The 16,916-nt window shown below is 50.3% G+C and overlaps 2 protein-coding genes across 2 annotated transcripts; both read left to right on the top strand.

The window, feature by feature from the left end:
• The first annotated feature begins 310 nt into the window (after positions 1 to 310).
• On the top strand, positions 311 to 3,021 carry LOC101779157. Its single transcript, XM_004959361.1, has 5 exons — positions 311 to 575; positions 694 to 1,563; positions 1,671 to 1,897; positions 1,940 to 2,574; positions 2,637 to 3,021. The coding sequence occupies exons 1-5, from the start codon at positions 311 to 313 to the stop codon at positions 3,019 to 3,021; spliced, it is 2,382 nt and encodes a 793-aa protein (XP_004959418.1).
• A 1,217-nt stretch (positions 3,022 to 4,238) lies between these two features.
• On the top strand, positions 4,239 to 4,610 carry LOC106804159. Its single transcript, XM_014804703.1, has one exon. It carries the CDS (start codon positions 4,239 to 4,241, stop codon positions 4,608 to 4,610), a length of 372 nt encoding a protein of 123 aa, XP_014660189.1.
• The last annotated feature ends 12,306 nt before the right edge of the window (positions 4,611 to 16,916 follow it).

The raw sequence follows: 16,916 nt of genomic DNA, 5'->3' as shown, positions 1-16,916 counted from the left end.
CTGGCTTGAGGACTACCGAGTCGCCTACCAGGTCGGCGGCGGCAACGATGATGACTTCATCATCCAGTACCTGCCGATCTTTCTCGCAGATTAGGCGCAGGCGTGGCTAGAGTACCTCCAGCCAAACTGCATCCACAGCTTGTCTGACCTCCACCGGATCTTCATCGGCAACTTCTAGGGTACGTATACTCGACTCGGCAACTCTTGGGACCTCAAGAGCTGCAAGCAGAAGCTGGGTAAGACTCTTCAGGAGTACATTCGCCACTTCTCCCGGTAGTGCAACAAGTTGCCCGATGTGGTCGATGCCGACATGATCGGGGCATTCATCTCGAGGACCACCTGCGAGACCCTCGTCCACAAGATCGGGTGTGTCAAGCCCCACTCCACCAAGGAGCTGCTGGGCATCGTCACCAACCACACCTCCGGAGAGGAGGCGGTGGTTGTGATCTTCAATAAGGGGAGAGGCGCTGCCAGGCATGATGGCGAGGGAGGAGGTGGTCCCTCTCACCACGATGGTAAGAAGAAGAACAAGAAGCGCCATGAGGGTGGCCTAGTGGCGGCCGCCGACCGCCTCGGCAAGCAGTAGAAGGGGGGAAGCCTAGCCCCGACCACTTCGAGAAGATGCTCGAGGGACCGTGCCTGAACCACGGCTACCTCACAAAGCACATCTACAAGGACTGCAACCTCTTGAAGCGCTACCTAAGGGTGACCTCAAGGTCGACGCAAAAGGGAAGCAGCCACCGGATGCCGATGTCAACGCCGGGGAAAAGGACACCTTCCCCGAGCCCCGAAACTGCCTCATGATCTTCGACGGCTTGGACTTCTACGGGATCCGCAAAAGGAAGAACACAGCCAGGCAGGTACTGAGTGCTGACCCCATCATCCTGACCTACTTGAAGTGGTCGGACACGGCGATTATCTTTGACAGGACGGATCACCCCAACCACATCGGGGCGCCCGAGAGGCTTCCTCTCGTGGTGGCCCTGATCATTGCCAACTGCCGTCTGTCCAAGATCCTCATGGACGGAGGCTCCAACCTCAATATCATGTACATCGCCACCCTGGATGATATGAAGATCCCCAGGTCAGAGCTCCGACCAACTGGGGCCCTATTCCATGGGGTCATCCCGGGGAAGCAGGCGGTCCCCCTGGTGCAGATCGACCTACCCGTCATGTTTGGAACCTGCACCAACTTCCGTACCAAGATCCTCACATTTGAGGTGGTAGACTTCAAGGGGTCCAACCACGCGATCTTTGGGAGGACATGCTTTGCCAAGTTTATGGCGATCTCGAACTACACCTACCTCAAGCTCAAGATCCCTGGGCCCCAAGGCGTGATCACAGTCAGCGCCAACCATGAGTTCGCACTTCTCTACGATGTAGAGAACTGCAAGCTACAGACACAGACCATCCGCTCCCTCGAGTTCTTTGAGATCCAGCATACCACAAAGGAGGTCGCCTCGGACTCCAACAAGGCCTCAACCTCGGGGGCCTTCAAGCTCACGGAGGATGCCAAGGTGGTCCAGATTGACCTTGAGGACTCCAACAAAGTGGCATGGATTGGCACCGTACTATCCACCAAATAGGAAGGCGAGCTCATCAACTTCCTATGTGAAAATCGGGACATCTTCGCATGGAAGCCCTCTGACATGCCAGGATCCTGAGGGAAGTCGCCGAGCATGCCCTCGACATCAGGCCGGACACCCGACCTGTAAAGCAACGCCTGCGCCACTTCAACGACGGGAAGCAGAAGGCCATTGGCAAAGAGATCGCCCAGCTCCTAACAGCTGGGTTCATCAAGGAGGTCTTCCACCCCAAGTGGTTGGCCAATCCCGTGTTGGTGAAGAAGAAGAACGACTCCTGGCGCATGTGCGTGGACTACACGAGCCTGAACAAAGTGTGCCCAAAGGTCCTGTACCCATTGCCCCCCATTGACTAGGTGGTTGACTCAACCACGGGGTGCGAGGTCATCTTCTTCCTTGACGCCTACTCGGGCTACCATCATATCGCAATGAAGGAGTCCGACCAGCTCGCAACCTCCTTTATCACTTTGTTCGGTGCGTACTACTATGTCATGATGCCGTTCGGACTCAATAACATGGGCTCCACATACCAGAGGTGCATGAACTGCTGCCTCGACCACCTGGTCGGGGACACGGTGGAGGTCTACATCAACAACATCTTCATCAAATCCCACAAGACAGAGCAGCTCACCGCCAACCTGAGAGACACATTTAAGTGTCTTCACCGCTACAACATCAAGCTCAACCCGGAGAAGTGTGTCTTCAGGGTGCCCAAGGGCAAGCTCTTGGGCTTGATCGTCTCCGAGCGCGGCATTGAGGCCAACCCGGAGAAAGTTGCTGTCATCAAGAACTTGGGGCTGATCACCAACCTCAAGGGAGGTCAGAAGCTAATGGGGTGCCTGGCCTCCCTAAGTTGCTTCATCTCGCGGCTCGGGGAGCACAGCATGCCTCTATACAAGCTACTAAAGAAATCCGACCAATTCTGCTGGAACGACGAGGCTCAGGAGGCTTTTGACAAGCTCAAAGCCTTCCTGGCCACCCCCCAACCTTGGTCTCCCCAACCCCGGAGGATCCCCTGCTACTCTACATCGCCGCAACCACACAAATGGTTAGCGAAACACTAGTCATAGAACGCGAGGAGCTCATGCACGACCTCAAAGTGCAGAGGCTGGTGTACTTTGTCAGTGAGGTACTGTCCGACATCAAGGTACGCTCCCCTCAAATCCAGAAGATGATGTATGCCATCTTAATTTCAAAGCGCAAGCTTATCCGCTACTTCGAGAGCCACCCGGTCATGGTGGTGACATCGGCGCCGCTCGGGGAGATCATCCAGAACCGCGACGCCTCTAGTCACGTAGCTAAATGGGCAACAGAGCTCATGGGCTACCTGATTAGCTATGTGCCAAGGACTGCGATCAAGTCGCAGGTCCTTGCTGACTTCATCGCAAAGTGGACTGAGACCCAGACCCCCCCACACCTGACCAGCCATGAGTTCTAGACAATGTACTTTGATGGGTTGGTCATGGCGGTGGGTGTGGGGGCTGGCATCATGCTCACCTCCCCAAAAGGAGACCGCCTCGAATACGCGATCCGCCTCCACTTTCTGGCCACCAACAATGTCGTGGAATATGTGGCCCTCATCCACGGCCTCAAGATCGCCTCCGAGCTGGGCGCTCGTCGCCTTTACATTAGGGGCGACTCGAAGCTGGTCGTTGACCAAGTCATGAAAGAAGCCTCATGTTGCGATGAGAAGATGGTCGCCTAGTAAGACGAGGTGCGAAAGCTTGAGGAGAAGTTCGATGGCCTCGAGTTTCACCACGTCCTCAGGTGCGACAACCTCACCACTGATTTCCTAGCGAGCACGACCCGCCAGGGGTCTTCGTCAATGACGCCCATGAGCCATCGATCAAGCTCGCTAAGGCGCCCATCCCTTCATCTGATGCAGCCCACCTCGAGCCGGCGGCGAAGCTAGCCGTGGGAGCCCTCGACCTCGAGGTTGTGGCGCTCGAGCCTGGCTAGACCATGCCCTTCCACGACTACCTCCTACGGGACACCCTCCCCGCCGGTGCCACTGAGGCCCTCCACCTCGCTAGATGCGCGAAGACCTTTGTGGTCATCCAGGAGGAGCTCTACAGGCGCAGCCCGTTAGGCATCCTCCAAAAATGTATTCCCACCAACTAGGGTTGGGAACTGCTTCTGGAGAAACACGCCGGCATCTGGGGCCACCACAGGGCCCCAAGGTCGCTGGTCGGCAAGGCATTCCAACAAGGCTTCTACTAGCCCACGACGATGGCAGACACCCAGCAGATCATCCGCTCCTACAAGGGATACTAGTACTACGCCCGGCAAACACATGTGCCGACCCAATAACTGCAGACCATTCTGATCACATGGCCCTTCGCAGTGTGGGGCCTTGACCTGGTTGGGCCCTTCAAAAGAGCACCCGGGGGCTACACCCACCTCCTCGTAGTGGTGGATAAATTCACCAAGTGGATTGAGGCAAAGCCCATCACCAAGGTCACGTCTGCTGACACAGTCGAGTTGTTCCTCGACATCGTCTACAGCTTCGGGGTCCCGAACTCCATCATCACCGACAATGGCACGCAATTCACGGGAAGGAAATTACTGCACTTTTGCGATGACTACCACATCTAGGTCAACTGGGCTTTCATGGCCCACCCGTGCACCAATAGGTAGGTCAAGCAGGCCAACGGCATGGTCCTCCAAGGCCTCAAGCCTCACATCTTTGACAGGCTCAAGAAGTTCACAGGACGGTGGGCAGGCGAGGTGCCCGCGAGGCTCTGGAGCCTAAGGATGACCCCGAACAGATCCACGGGCTTCACACCTTTCTTCATTGTGTACAGCGCTGAGGCCATCCTCCCTACCGACCTCGATTATGGGGCGCCACGGGTCAAGGCATACGACGAGGCAAGGTCAGAAAAAGCTCACGAGGACGCACTCGACCAGCTCGACGAGGCGCACGATGTGGTAGTCCTCCGGTCAGCCAAGTACAAACAGGTCTTGTGGTGCTACCACAGCAAGAGCATGAGGGGGTGGGCTTTTCAGGTTGGCGACTTGGTCCTCTGAAGGGTCCAAGCGACAAAAGGAAGGCACAAGCTCACGCCACCATGGGAGGGACCCTACACCATAGCCAAGGTCTTGTGCCCGAGGGCTTACTGCCTCAAAGACAAGGATGGCTATATCGCTTTTACCCTTAGATTTGTCTTTCAAATGTTGTACAAACACTCTGCACCATGCAATTATAATAAGCGACATGCTCGATTAAGTTCACAATTTTCTTTTCTAAACCTCTCCTGGCCTAGCAGCCCGTGCTAACCTACGAAGGGAATCGGCGCATCCTGCTCACGGGGACTACTTGCATGCATATGCACTCCTGGATCGCACTTGTGTGTGCCTCCCACGATCCCAACCCGCGTCACTCGACCGACTAGGCCAAAAGCAAAGTCTTCTGCGGGCTAGTCCCCGAACTTCGTTGCGCATGGAAAAGGGACGTCCTCGGGGACCTCACGAGTTACCGCCTCACCTCCCGCAGATTGGGAGGCTGCGGCGGCATCCTTGAGCTCTTGAGGCTGTGGGGCCGCAACTTTCGCCTTCGACCTTGGTGGGGTGGCTGTGGTTGTCGCACCCTCTGACGCTAGGGACTGCAGCGTTGGTGCGGAGCTCCCACCAGTGCCGAGAGCCTCACCCGAGCCTCCGTTCGCTAAGGGTGTTCTTGCCACGATAGACTGGCAGCCACCGCTATCCGAGCCCGCCCCACCGCTGAAGGAAGATAAGGGCACCAACCTCCTCGCCATGCTTGGTGAGGCGTTGGGCAGCGTTGGCGGCAGCTTCTCTGGGGCACCCGACCCACGACCTCGGCCGGCAGGTGACCATGACCTCCCGGAATGGTTGCCATTTGGGTGTGAGGGGGGCTGATCGGGGCCCTCAACGGGAAGGAGGTTGGGCACGCTTTGCGCTCGTCCCGGTGCTCGAATCAATGGCGCCCCGCTTCTGGGATGCCTGGCATTGCGACAGGGCCACGCTCCTGCTTCCCCCACTCTAGTCCTGACCTCTCCCTCGGAGGTCGGAGGAGGGAGCTCAGGGAGGCCCTCCTGTGGTCCCCCTGGTCAAAAAGATTGTCGAGGCTGAGCACGTCCTCGCTCCTACTTTCACCTGCATCCTCCTCCTCCTCCTCCTCCTCCTCCTCCTCCTCCTCCTCCTCCTCATCATCATCATCATCATCATCGGAGGGAAATCCCACGTCACAACGCATGTGGTGACACTTCATGCTCTCACGAATCTTCTTCTCATGCGCGCGAACTTCCCTATCGCGCTTGCGCCGCCACTCTTGGGCGGTGCAGAGCTCAGTGGCGGCCGACTCGGCGTCCCTAGGGTTGCCGTCCGGGTCAAGGAACAGGGACACCGGCTGCCTGTGCCCCTACGCACCAATAGTAGCTTGGGCCTCCGAACGCTCACGAATGGAAAATGTAGTAGGAAAGGGACCATATTAGGGACTCACCAGATCAGGAGGGGAATCCCTCGAAAAGGCTTGTGGGTGCCCCACCAGGGTTGCGGGCATGACTCGCGGATGTTGATAAGCTCCCTCACCCGCGCTGAGATCTCGTGATCAGGGAGGATCCCCGGGCGCTCCCAGGAGTTTTTTGTCTCATCGGAGTACTTGAAGAAGCGGTGGGCCCTCCTCTTGAGCGGCAACATCGGCCGCTCGATGAAGGTCCAGATGACCCCCACGCTGGTCACCCCCGCTTGCACCCTCTCTGCTAGCACCTTTATGATGGCATCCAACTTGTCCTTGTCAGGTTTCGGGCAGCCCCACCGCCATGACTCCTGCCACATCGGGGATCTGCTGGTGAATGTCGGTAGGTTGCCGGCACCCTCCTCGAGGCCATAGCTAGGGTCGCGGATGTAGAACCAATTGGTGTGCTACCCGCAGTTGGAATCATTCGCCCGGATCTTCAGATACTTGTCCGTATACCCAAGGTGCATCCGAATGGTGATGCTGCCCATTGGCATGAGATGGTCATCACCGAAGCTCACCTTCCGCTTCCGGATCTCGATGATCCACCGGAAGAGCGATGCGTGAGGGGTGATGCCAAGGAAGTCCTCGCACACCACCACGAAACTGGCAAGCTGCAACAGCCCATCGGGGTTGAAGTGCTGCAACTCGATCTAAAGGCCATGAACAAACCCCTGGATGAAGGGGTGCGCCGGTAGCCCAAACCCCCGGGTGTGGAACTCAAGAAGGGAGGCAATCTCCTTGGACTCGGGTCGCGGGCTGGCCTCCCCTATGGCAATGCGCGATCCAGCCTCCTCCTTTGGTGGGAGGCATCCCATGGCCACCAGCTCTTGCAGCTTATATTCCGTCACGACCAAAGAGACACATGAGCTCATCGTCGGAGGAAGGGCGGAGGATGGACACCGGCGTGCGGAGGGAAATGCGCGCAAGCAAACCACGAGAGTCACCAGGTCACCCCCACAACTCCTCTTCTTCTCTCTCTCTCTCTCTCTCTCTCTCTCTCTCTCTCTTTCTCTCTCCTAGCTGCTTGAGCACGGCTACTAGGCAAATGGCCGGAGGAAGGATAGACAAATGGAAAGAATGGGGAGGAGAGGAGAGGCGGCGGATTTAAGGGTGCAGCCTTAAGGAGGCCAATCGTCCCCTTCGAGCAACCGTGCGGGGTGGTAGGCCCAGCCCATAAGGTGATGTTGGAAATGTGTGCGCCAAGGGCGCGACATTCATGCATGGCCCACACCATCAAGGCACGACAAGATGTGACGATGCAACTGCCAGGCGGCACCTCGTCTCCCGTGCAGCACCCCTCAGCTGCTCCGCACCGATGGTTGGGCCAAGCCCAAGCATCAAGCTCATAGCTGTCCTAAGGCCCAACTAAGCCTAGAGTTAGGGATGGATGGGCTGAGAGAGTCCCAACGACTGTGAGTCAGGACGTCACGTGGCCCCCAACCTCCACCCATCGTATATGAGTCCTAATGACAAGTCCGCCCCGGGTATTCTCGATGAGGGAAGGCAATGAGCCCTTCGACCTCCTACATAGGAGGTCGGGGACCAAACGAGCGTACAACCAGGATTAACAGGACGTCTCCCAGCGAGACATAGCCGAACTTTCCACAAATTGGAGAGGTGATCGGGTCCCGCTCAGATTTCTCAGTGATGCTCGAACGAGCGCACTTTCCTGACCAGCCTGGTTGGAAAGGAGCCGCTCCCTGTGAAGGGACCATGTGGGGCATGATCCCGACCACACTAGCGCACTGCCTGGGGAGCAGCGTGCCCAGGGGCTCGGAGCGACTAGCCCCCGAGGCCAAGCAAGCCATTTGCAATATACACTGGAGACAGAAATTATTATTCCATGGAACAAACATTACAAGAAGGGTGTCCAAATCCATGTACAGATACAAAAAATGCTGGTGTTGCCGAGCAAGGCAACACTTGGGGTCCACGGGGAATGCTACTACAAGGACGGCATGAAGTGGCGGACGCTCACATCGCTGAGTTTCTTGTAGCATCAACACCTTGGGGGCCGCCTGTGTGGAGGTGGTATCGAGGATGAGAGCACTTTCAGCTCCAGCAAGCGATGCCACCATCTCCCCTGGCAAGAGATCCAGCCACGACCGCTCTCAAAGCCTCCCATCGGAGGCAAGAGGGGGGCTGTAGTTGTACCCAACAGGCACAGGAGTAGCATCATGGCGGCCACTACAAGAAATATGTTGATCTATGATGAAAATTTTATGACACATTTGTTCTCATCATCGATCTATGGTGTTTCTTGATGAAAACATCATAAAGTTTGACATCTGAGCAAATTTAGTGACAAAGTATCGGAACGTCATAAAATGTGCGACTGTAGCCAAAAAGAAATTATCACTCCCTATTAAATGGTGGTTTTGTGATGATATAAAATCCGCGAAAATGTCATAAACCAACCAGGATCCCAGATGTAAGCTTGAGCTGATAAATAGGACGATAAAATAAAAAGGAAAACACGCTCCTCCCGTGGGTCGAACCTGTTACCGATCAAATCGGAAGTCTTTACCACAACCGAGTCCCACATGTAAGTTTCAGGTGAGTTGGTGGTAGAAGTTTTGGTAAGTTATGTTAGTCTAGATGAAAATAGGAAAGGAAAATAAAAAGGAAATAGTGTCAATAGCTAGGCTCGAACCTTTGACCTCTTGAAAGTGCTGAGACAACACTACCACTGAGACATGAACTATGTACATTTTTTCAAAAGGACATAGTTTATATATTTTGGTTCTAATAAGTGTGGTCCACATGCCAGTTGCAGGCCCATTTCTCGACATGGCGTACACTAATGCAAGAGAATTGCCAGCACCACGCTCCTATTGGCTGTGGCAAAGGCTAGAGCTAGCGTCGGTGTGCAGATCTGCAACCGCCCGCGGTGGGAATGGCAAATCCTAGTGGACCTAGTGGCGAAGGGAGGATGAGAAGGAGGTCCGGTGAGGTCAGTCCCCTATTTTTTTGTTGCTACACTCCCCTATCATCCTAGGAAAGGGGATTTCTGGATTTGGGGATCTGGGTTGAAGATACTAGATTCCGATTTTGTCGTGCCCTTAGATTTGCATTCCGATTGGTGTTAGAAGTTGATAGACTATAGTTTATGAAGTGATTCTCTATCCTGATTTTAAGAGTTTATGCTAGAGAATCAAAGAAAATCACTTTCAGCCATAAAATCACTTCTCTTAAAGAATCAGCTCCCAAAGGTGCATAGAAAAAAATCATGTATCTAGTTTATAATTTGATAGGTTAAGGTATTTTATTAGCCTCCATAGGTGCTTGGAGTCACTGGTAACTACAGATCGCCGTTGTCTGATCGTGATGTTATCATTGTGGATCCTGAAAACAAGTGCAAGCACGGGTTGCCTTTCTATGTGAGGTATAATTGGACACTAGACCACCCTGGGCGCTGGTATGAATGCTGCTGTGAGGTAAACAATAACTTGTTTTAATTCTAATAAACCTTACTTCTACTTTTGATGTTATTAGTATTGTAAATGGTGAATTGTATGAATGTATTCGGTGTCTGCAGAATGAAGGGATGAAATGCGTGTCGTTTAGTGGGTTGATCCTGAATAGGATCAAAGGACTAAAAAAGTTCTGGTGAAGCTAATGAAGAGGAAGGAAAAAGCTGAAGAGGAAGCAAGGTCATGGAAAGAAGCATGGAGAATTGCTAAGAAGAAGGCCAATGACACAACTAATGAGCTGCACTTGATGAAGCAATACTTTGTGGAGGCAACCAATTCCCTTATGAACACGAGAAAGAAAATAAGAAATGATGCAGTGCTGAAGGAGCTAAAAATGGAAACCGCTTATAGCGATTATGATGCAAAGAAGTGGAAGGAAGAATACGCAAAGTGTTGCATGGAGCTTGAAGAGACTGCCGCTGAGTTGCAGAAGGTGAAGGAACACCTAGACCAGGCCACCAATGTGATGAAGAGGATGAAGCAATCGATGCTGGAGGCCAAATATAGAAGGAAACTCATCAGGGATGATTAAAGGTATAATGCCACTGATTAGGCCAAATTATGATGAATGGCTATAACATGCCATCTTATGAAACTTGTTGGTGCTGTGATATTTGCTGCTTGTTGCTGCTGTGAACTTTGTAGCGATGAATGGCTATAACATGCCATCTTATGAAACTTGTTGCTGCTGTGATATTTGTTGCTTGTTACTGCTGTGAACTTTGTAGTGATGAATGGCTATGACATGCCATCTGATTATGCTGCTTTGGTTTAATCTACTTGTTGACACCGGATTTTGGCTAATAAAATCCCATAAAGAAGAGGTAGGCATAATGAAGAAAGTGCATGTAGAGAGGGTACGTGATGCCACTGATGATGACAACACCATAAGGCTATCGGAACGTGAGAACGACATCGAGACATTGACAGTACCGCGGGCTGCCTTGTTTTGTGTCGGAGTCGACATATTGAGGAAGATGAGGTTCTGCGTGGACACGGCACGTCAAGGTTGTCCTCTGGTCCAACGGCAAGGACGACGTGCCCATGCACACGTACCGGGTGTAGCTGCATGTGTGTTGTGCACTTGCATGTTGCAATTACATGCACATACGATGATATGAGTTGATAGCAAGGAGCCTAAACCATGAGAAGTAGGCCAACACATATGGATAAAAGTGATTAGAATATACAGGGCATGGATTTTGGTATACTTTGCATGCCACACGTTGGAGGAAATATGGTTAATCACGCATGCAGATCGACCTTTTTGCAGACAGGTCGAAAAAATCTTCATTAGCAAGGATTCTACATAAGGGAAATTAGAGTCTATGTATCTTAGTATTTCCTTTTGTTTAGATATTTATTGTTAGGCAAGTTTTGGTACAGCTCAACTAGGAGTCATTAGTCCAGGGTATAAAAATGTACCCCCTGGCCATTATAATAGACAATCAATTAATCAATACAACCTTTTGGCGCCATGCCGCCAAAACCCTAGGACTATGAGTATAGTAAATTCGACAAGTTCCTTCTAGCACGCAAGGCTGCATCAGCTTCGATCTCGAGCGAGCTTGTAAGTACTGTCACCCGGTCATTACGACCTCTATCAGAACTTTCTAAGTTAAGTCTTATATTCTGATATTGTTGTGTGGCAAGTTATCAAGTTATCTTAGATTGCAAGTAGAACTTTCTAGGCTTTATCCAATATTCTGCTTGTTTTTGACGTTGCTCAAGTTATCGAATGGCTTAGATCTGGTTAGGTTGTCTTCATCAGCTCCCTTGCCTTATTTAAACGTTCACAGTTATTAGATCGTATTGGCTGGTAGATTCTGCATGCTTTTACTGCTTTATATATGCTAGGTCTGATAGATCTATACCCTGCCCATCGTATTGCTAACCATTAGGCCTCTGACGTAGCATGCTAATGTTGAGAGCCGATGCTTCGGTCGGGTCTTATCCATATCTCATGGAAGTATGATGATATCATTAAGCTGATAGGGGCGCATGCGAGGCCTTGCTGCCGCGAACCTGTCCGTTCAAACTAACGGGTTGAAGTTAATGCCCTCTCACCATGTTACCTTGTCTAAGTTCAATTCCACGGACATGGCATTGATTAGACTTTGTTACCTTAGTTGACTTGCAAGCGGTAGGCAAGAGCTCTTTGGTGATTTTGCTCTAGTCTTTTATATTGTCAGATTGAGGTTAATGCTCTCTCATTTATATTGCCTTGTCTAAGTTCAATAACTTATCAAGACATTAATTAAGATCTGTTAATGTATCTGGCTTGTGTACAGTAAACATCGGTTGGTCCTTATTGCTATGTTCTAATCTTTTAAGTTGGTAGATTGATGCCAATGCCCTCTCATTCATGTTACCTTGTCTGAGTTCAATACACTTATTAAGACATTGGCTAGATCTGTTAGCTTATCTGATAAGCGCGTGGTTAATGAGGGCTACCTTTTATAGCTGTTACATTACAATGCTTTATTTTAGCCCGTCGCCGTCCACTTCGTCGTCTACGACGGCGCGGACAGGATGTTCGGCGTCCACACGATTATTTGCCTGCCCCGAACCGCCCTCGCCGTCAGGGACGACGACGGCGAGTGGAACGACTGGGACTACGCGGCACCGCTCGGCCCCGACGCCATGATGCTCGAATCGTCGCCGAACACCAACCCGGTCCTCCATGGCGGCTTGCTGTACGTGTTGTTCGATGACGGGAAACTGGCTGTGTACGACGAGTCCAGGCACCGCGACGATGGGTATTTTGAGATCCTTGACAAGCCCACGGCCTTCGGTTTACAGTGTGAAGACAGATAACTGTTCGAGTCTGACGAAGGCGAACTCATGGCCGTCCTCTTTGGCCGGCGTGGGGCGCCGGTGCACGTCGTCAAGCTCAACGAGCAAGAGATGGAGTGGGAGGAGGTGGAGACCCTCAGAGGGCGAGCCTTGTTCACCGGCACGCTCACCACGTTGATGAGGAACACCAAGGTCAAGTGGATGAAAAACAAGGTCTTCTTCCCGAGACTCTATGAGTGGCCCGAGACTGCCCAAGTTGAGATTGTTGATCGCGCGACGGCGAGCTGGCTTTCGTACCAACGTCTGGGGTGGGCATAACGCCGGTGGCCAAAGATGGCAAGAGCATTTGGTCTCATGAACTAGGGTCTAAAGAATCAGCAGAGTTTTGGGATACAGAAAGGGTGGATTATAGTATTTGGGTTGATTTCAATAAATAATATCTTACACAACGCCAATGCTGATGGAGTTTTGGGAGATAGAAGAGTCAATTATAATATTTTGATTTAGACATGTTACAATAAATACGTGTGGATTAGTTTATATCGATGGACATTGGAATTATATTACTTTGATTGATTTCAGTAATTATTTAATTACTTTGATTTCGACCGCTAAAAATAGTTAATCGCATCTATAAAGTATGGAGCCCACTTTCTCTCTATGAGCTAACTCTTGAAGAAGAGATTGTGCGCTCTCTACTTCTATCTTCTCTCTTCCATATAAGCAAATTAGTGAGCTGGACTCCTATGGGCTAACTGAGGTGTCCTTGTTAGAGAAGGTCTAACTGAGGAGCTAATCCTGCTATCTTTATAGGCGTCTGGGCATATAACTACCTTAGAAAATCATTTTTTATATAGTAGTGTGCACCTGTATAAGTATCAACATGAATGTCGTATAACACCAAGTAAGCATGTATTATCATCAAACTACATGAGTAAAATGCACCAGAGGTCCATCAACTTGTGAGGAGGTGTCATTTAGGTCCATCAACTCTAAAAGTGCATTTTTTGGTCCATAAACTTTTTAAGTCGTTCACCGTAGGTTCATTGCCCTCTATGTTGGCAGTTACTGATGATGCGGTATGCTGACTGGGCATCTCCTGTCTCGTCTCTCTTCCCTCATCGTTCTTAGACATTTTATCGTGGCTTTTCCGACAAGGAGGCTAGTGAACTTCGATGAAACATGCCAGCTGGGGCACTAGAAGCTCACCAGGATTCAATTTGCGCAGTTAGTTGGGGTGGACGCGGCCAGAGATGTCCTGCCAACGTGGACGGTGGCGGCTTGTAGTAACTTGCGGGTGTAAAATTTGCGATTCCCCATTGGGTGGCGGACGAAGCTCGAAGAAGAGGGGTCGGTGGTGTAGTGGAGGAGGTGGAGGAGCTTCAAGTGTAGCGATTTGATTTTGGTGAAGCACAGCCGGAGAAATCAGCCGACGGGTTTGCTTCTCAGGTGGAGAAACTGGTGAGGCTGGGCGAGCTGGAGTGGCTGAAAATGAAGATTGTCGGCGCTGTGGTGCTTGACTGAGACTCTGGTGTGCTTATGTGCGTAGCTTGGGGTGGCGAGGGATGGTGGCAGGGTGCCACAGCATGCTTGACGAAATGCCCTAGCCAAAGACCATGAGAAGAGATGAAGATGAAGAGAGGGATGAGAGAGGAGATGCCCAATCAACATGCCATCATCAGTAGCTACCTACATGAAGGGGTATGGACCTGCGGTGAATGACTTAAAAGTTTATGGAAAAAAATGCACTTTCGAAGTTGATAGACCTAACTGACATCTCCCCAAAAATTGATGGACCTTCGATGCTTTTTACTCAAAATACGTTGTATGATAAATCTAGTTATCCGTATCATAAATGTCGGTAATGTTTTATAAACACTGGTAGAGAATTGGCCTTTAGTCCCGGTTGGTAGGGTGCATATCTCTCGAAAATCCATCCGGGATAAACCAACTGGGACAAAAGGGGGGTCTTTAGTCCCGGGTCTTTTAACCGGGAGTAAAGGTCCCCCTTTAGTCCCGGTTGGTGTCACCAACCGGGACTAAAGGGCCTGCCACGCCAGGCGCGGGACAGGCCCTTTAGTCCCGGTTGGATTTCCCAACCGGGACTAAAGGGTTACCCTTTAGTCCCGGCTGGATTCCAACCGGGACTAAATGGCGCTTGCATGGCACTGCCGTGATGCCTGAATTTTTCATGCATGCATCACGTATACGTAGTACCACGGCCCTTTTAATTTGTTAACCTTTAGTAGTTGAGATTTTTTTAGAACGAAATCAACTAGTATTTAAACGAATGGGATTTGTAATTATACAATTACTATATATATATACACAATCCTTATACACAATTCATATACACAATTCAACTAGCTTAGTACAAATCGATCATAATTAGCGCGTATTATATATACAAATAAATCAAAGTATCTGTCTACAATCTTCCCGTCGTGGTGTTGCTGATCGGAGTGTCTAATTGTCGTCCATCGTAATAAAATTCTCCTTTTGGATTTACCACCTCGTCCATTATGAATCCAATGAGACCTTCACATATTGCCGCTACTCTTTCTTCCTTCAAGAGTCCTTGTTGAATATTTAACATCTATAATTTGGAAATTTGTGAATGTTACATGAACAAATACATATAAGGAGCTAGAAAATAATTAACTAGTAATAGTTTTATTTTACGTACTTTAAAGTTGTGCGGCGTCATCTTCGGTCCCTTGGGTCCCATAAAACTGTGCATGTGCTCACAGATGTAGTAGCCACATAGATTATTCCCAGGTTCCTGTCTTAAGCACTTCAGTGCGGAAAAAAATAAGTTATGAAATATTCATGTTATACAATGTAATAAATGTGCAGACTGCATACGTATCGGGAAGTCTGTGTTCCATGTAAGTTTTTCTTTGAATGGACCTTTGTGTGTCCTTATGAATTGTTTCCATGCGCTGCGGATTAGAATAATGAATGATACAGTGTAACAGGGATAAAATTTAGGAAATAAACTTTTGCATAGAGATAAAGGTCCAGAATTATTACAAGCCTAGCATGTCTTGCAATTCTTGGTAGTCCACCGGATCTTTCCTTAACGAATCGAAGACAGTGACGTGGCTTCTTTCAGGCTCAATTATAATAAGGATCCAGTGGAAGCTGCGTGCGTAAAATGTTCATGCATATTAGAGCTAACTAACATGTAGAGATAAGGAAAAAGACATCGAAAGTAGACGGTATACACACACTTACTTGAAGTTGTATGGAAGTAGTATGGAATCCTTGAATGTTTGTTTGTCTAGGAAATTGTATATTTCCGCAAAGGTTTTTTCCGGCACTAATTGTATCTGTTGTTGGTTAACTACAGATGGATCCATGAAGCCTATATGTAGGTACGCCTCTCGGCGGCATGTCTGAATTAGCATCCTACATGAAATGGAAGATGAAGTTAGTACGGTGACGCACGCTAAAATTTACATGTAGAGATAAATGGACACTTACAGAATCCAAGCGCTGATCAGAGAGACATCCAGGGCATCATGATGGTACACTTCGTATATATCCTTGAAGTCTAGCCACAGCACTTTCTCCCCTTCACCGTGAAAATCTATCGGTTTTACCTTCATGCCGATCTCCCTCGAGTCGGCGAATGCCATCATGTACCATTGATGGAATGCGTACATCTTTGTTGATAGCTTCCGTACCAATGAAGGCTTTACTAGAGGTTTGCCTAGCTCATAAGGCCACTTCGGCTCAGGGGGCGGTGCAGTTGGCGTCTCAACTTGCCCTATGCATTCATCAAGTCCCAGACCTGTTTCTTCCATGAACTTCAATACATTTTCTTGTTGATCCAAGGGCATTGCTTTTACCCGTTGAGCATCTTTTTTTGATAAATGGCTGAGGTCGGGGACTGGACCGCTGGAAGATGACTTTCCTTTCCTTTTATCCTTTTCATCAGCCTTTACTAGAGCCCGTTCATAGTTTGACAAGAGTGGTATCCTTTTCTTGGCTCCTTCTTCCATCCTGATAAAAAAGTTTAAATCTCGCCGACTTACTGGCAGTGGCTCCATCTCCCTTGCTTTTTTTTCTTTGGCTTGTTTCTTGAACCACTCACTGGCCTCTCGTTGGATTTCTGCCCACTGTTCCGCATGAGACATTGCCTCAAAGCATTCCTTACGAGTCACTTCAGGCTCCTTTGTTTTCTTCTTTCTCTGTCTTTGCTTGGGAGGCGGTGCTCGTGACTTCTTTAGTGGTGGTGTAGGTTCCTTCAAGGGGGCCGCTCTTGGTGCCGGCGACGGTGATCGGGGAGGGGTGTTGTTATTGTCGTTGTCGCTCCCAGCACCAGGATGTGGTGGAGATGGAGACCTTGATATAGATGGAAGGGACGGTCCTGGAGCAGGAGATGACGGTCTCGAGGTATGAGGAGAAGGTCGCTGCTAGGGATCTACGGGGAGCGGTCTTGAGGTCTGAGGAGATGGCTCCGTGCCGGGAATAATGATGTAGCGTTTTTGCCATAGAATGATCCCATGAAGTGCATCTGCCAATGTCTTTTCCCCGTCGCCTCCCGGGAAGTCGAGCTCTAGACCTTCATACTGGGGATCA

This window comes from Setaria italica, chromosome II (genome assembly GCF_000263155.2).
Source record: "Setaria italica strain Yugu1 chromosome II, Setaria_italica_v2.0, whole genome shotgun sequence".
Classification (NCBI taxonomy): domain Eukaryota; kingdom Viridiplantae; phylum Streptophyta; class Magnoliopsida; order Poales; family Poaceae; genus Setaria; species Setaria italica.
Note: the sequence above shows the minus strand (reverse complement) of the source record. Positions and strands in the feature narration are given on the sequence as shown.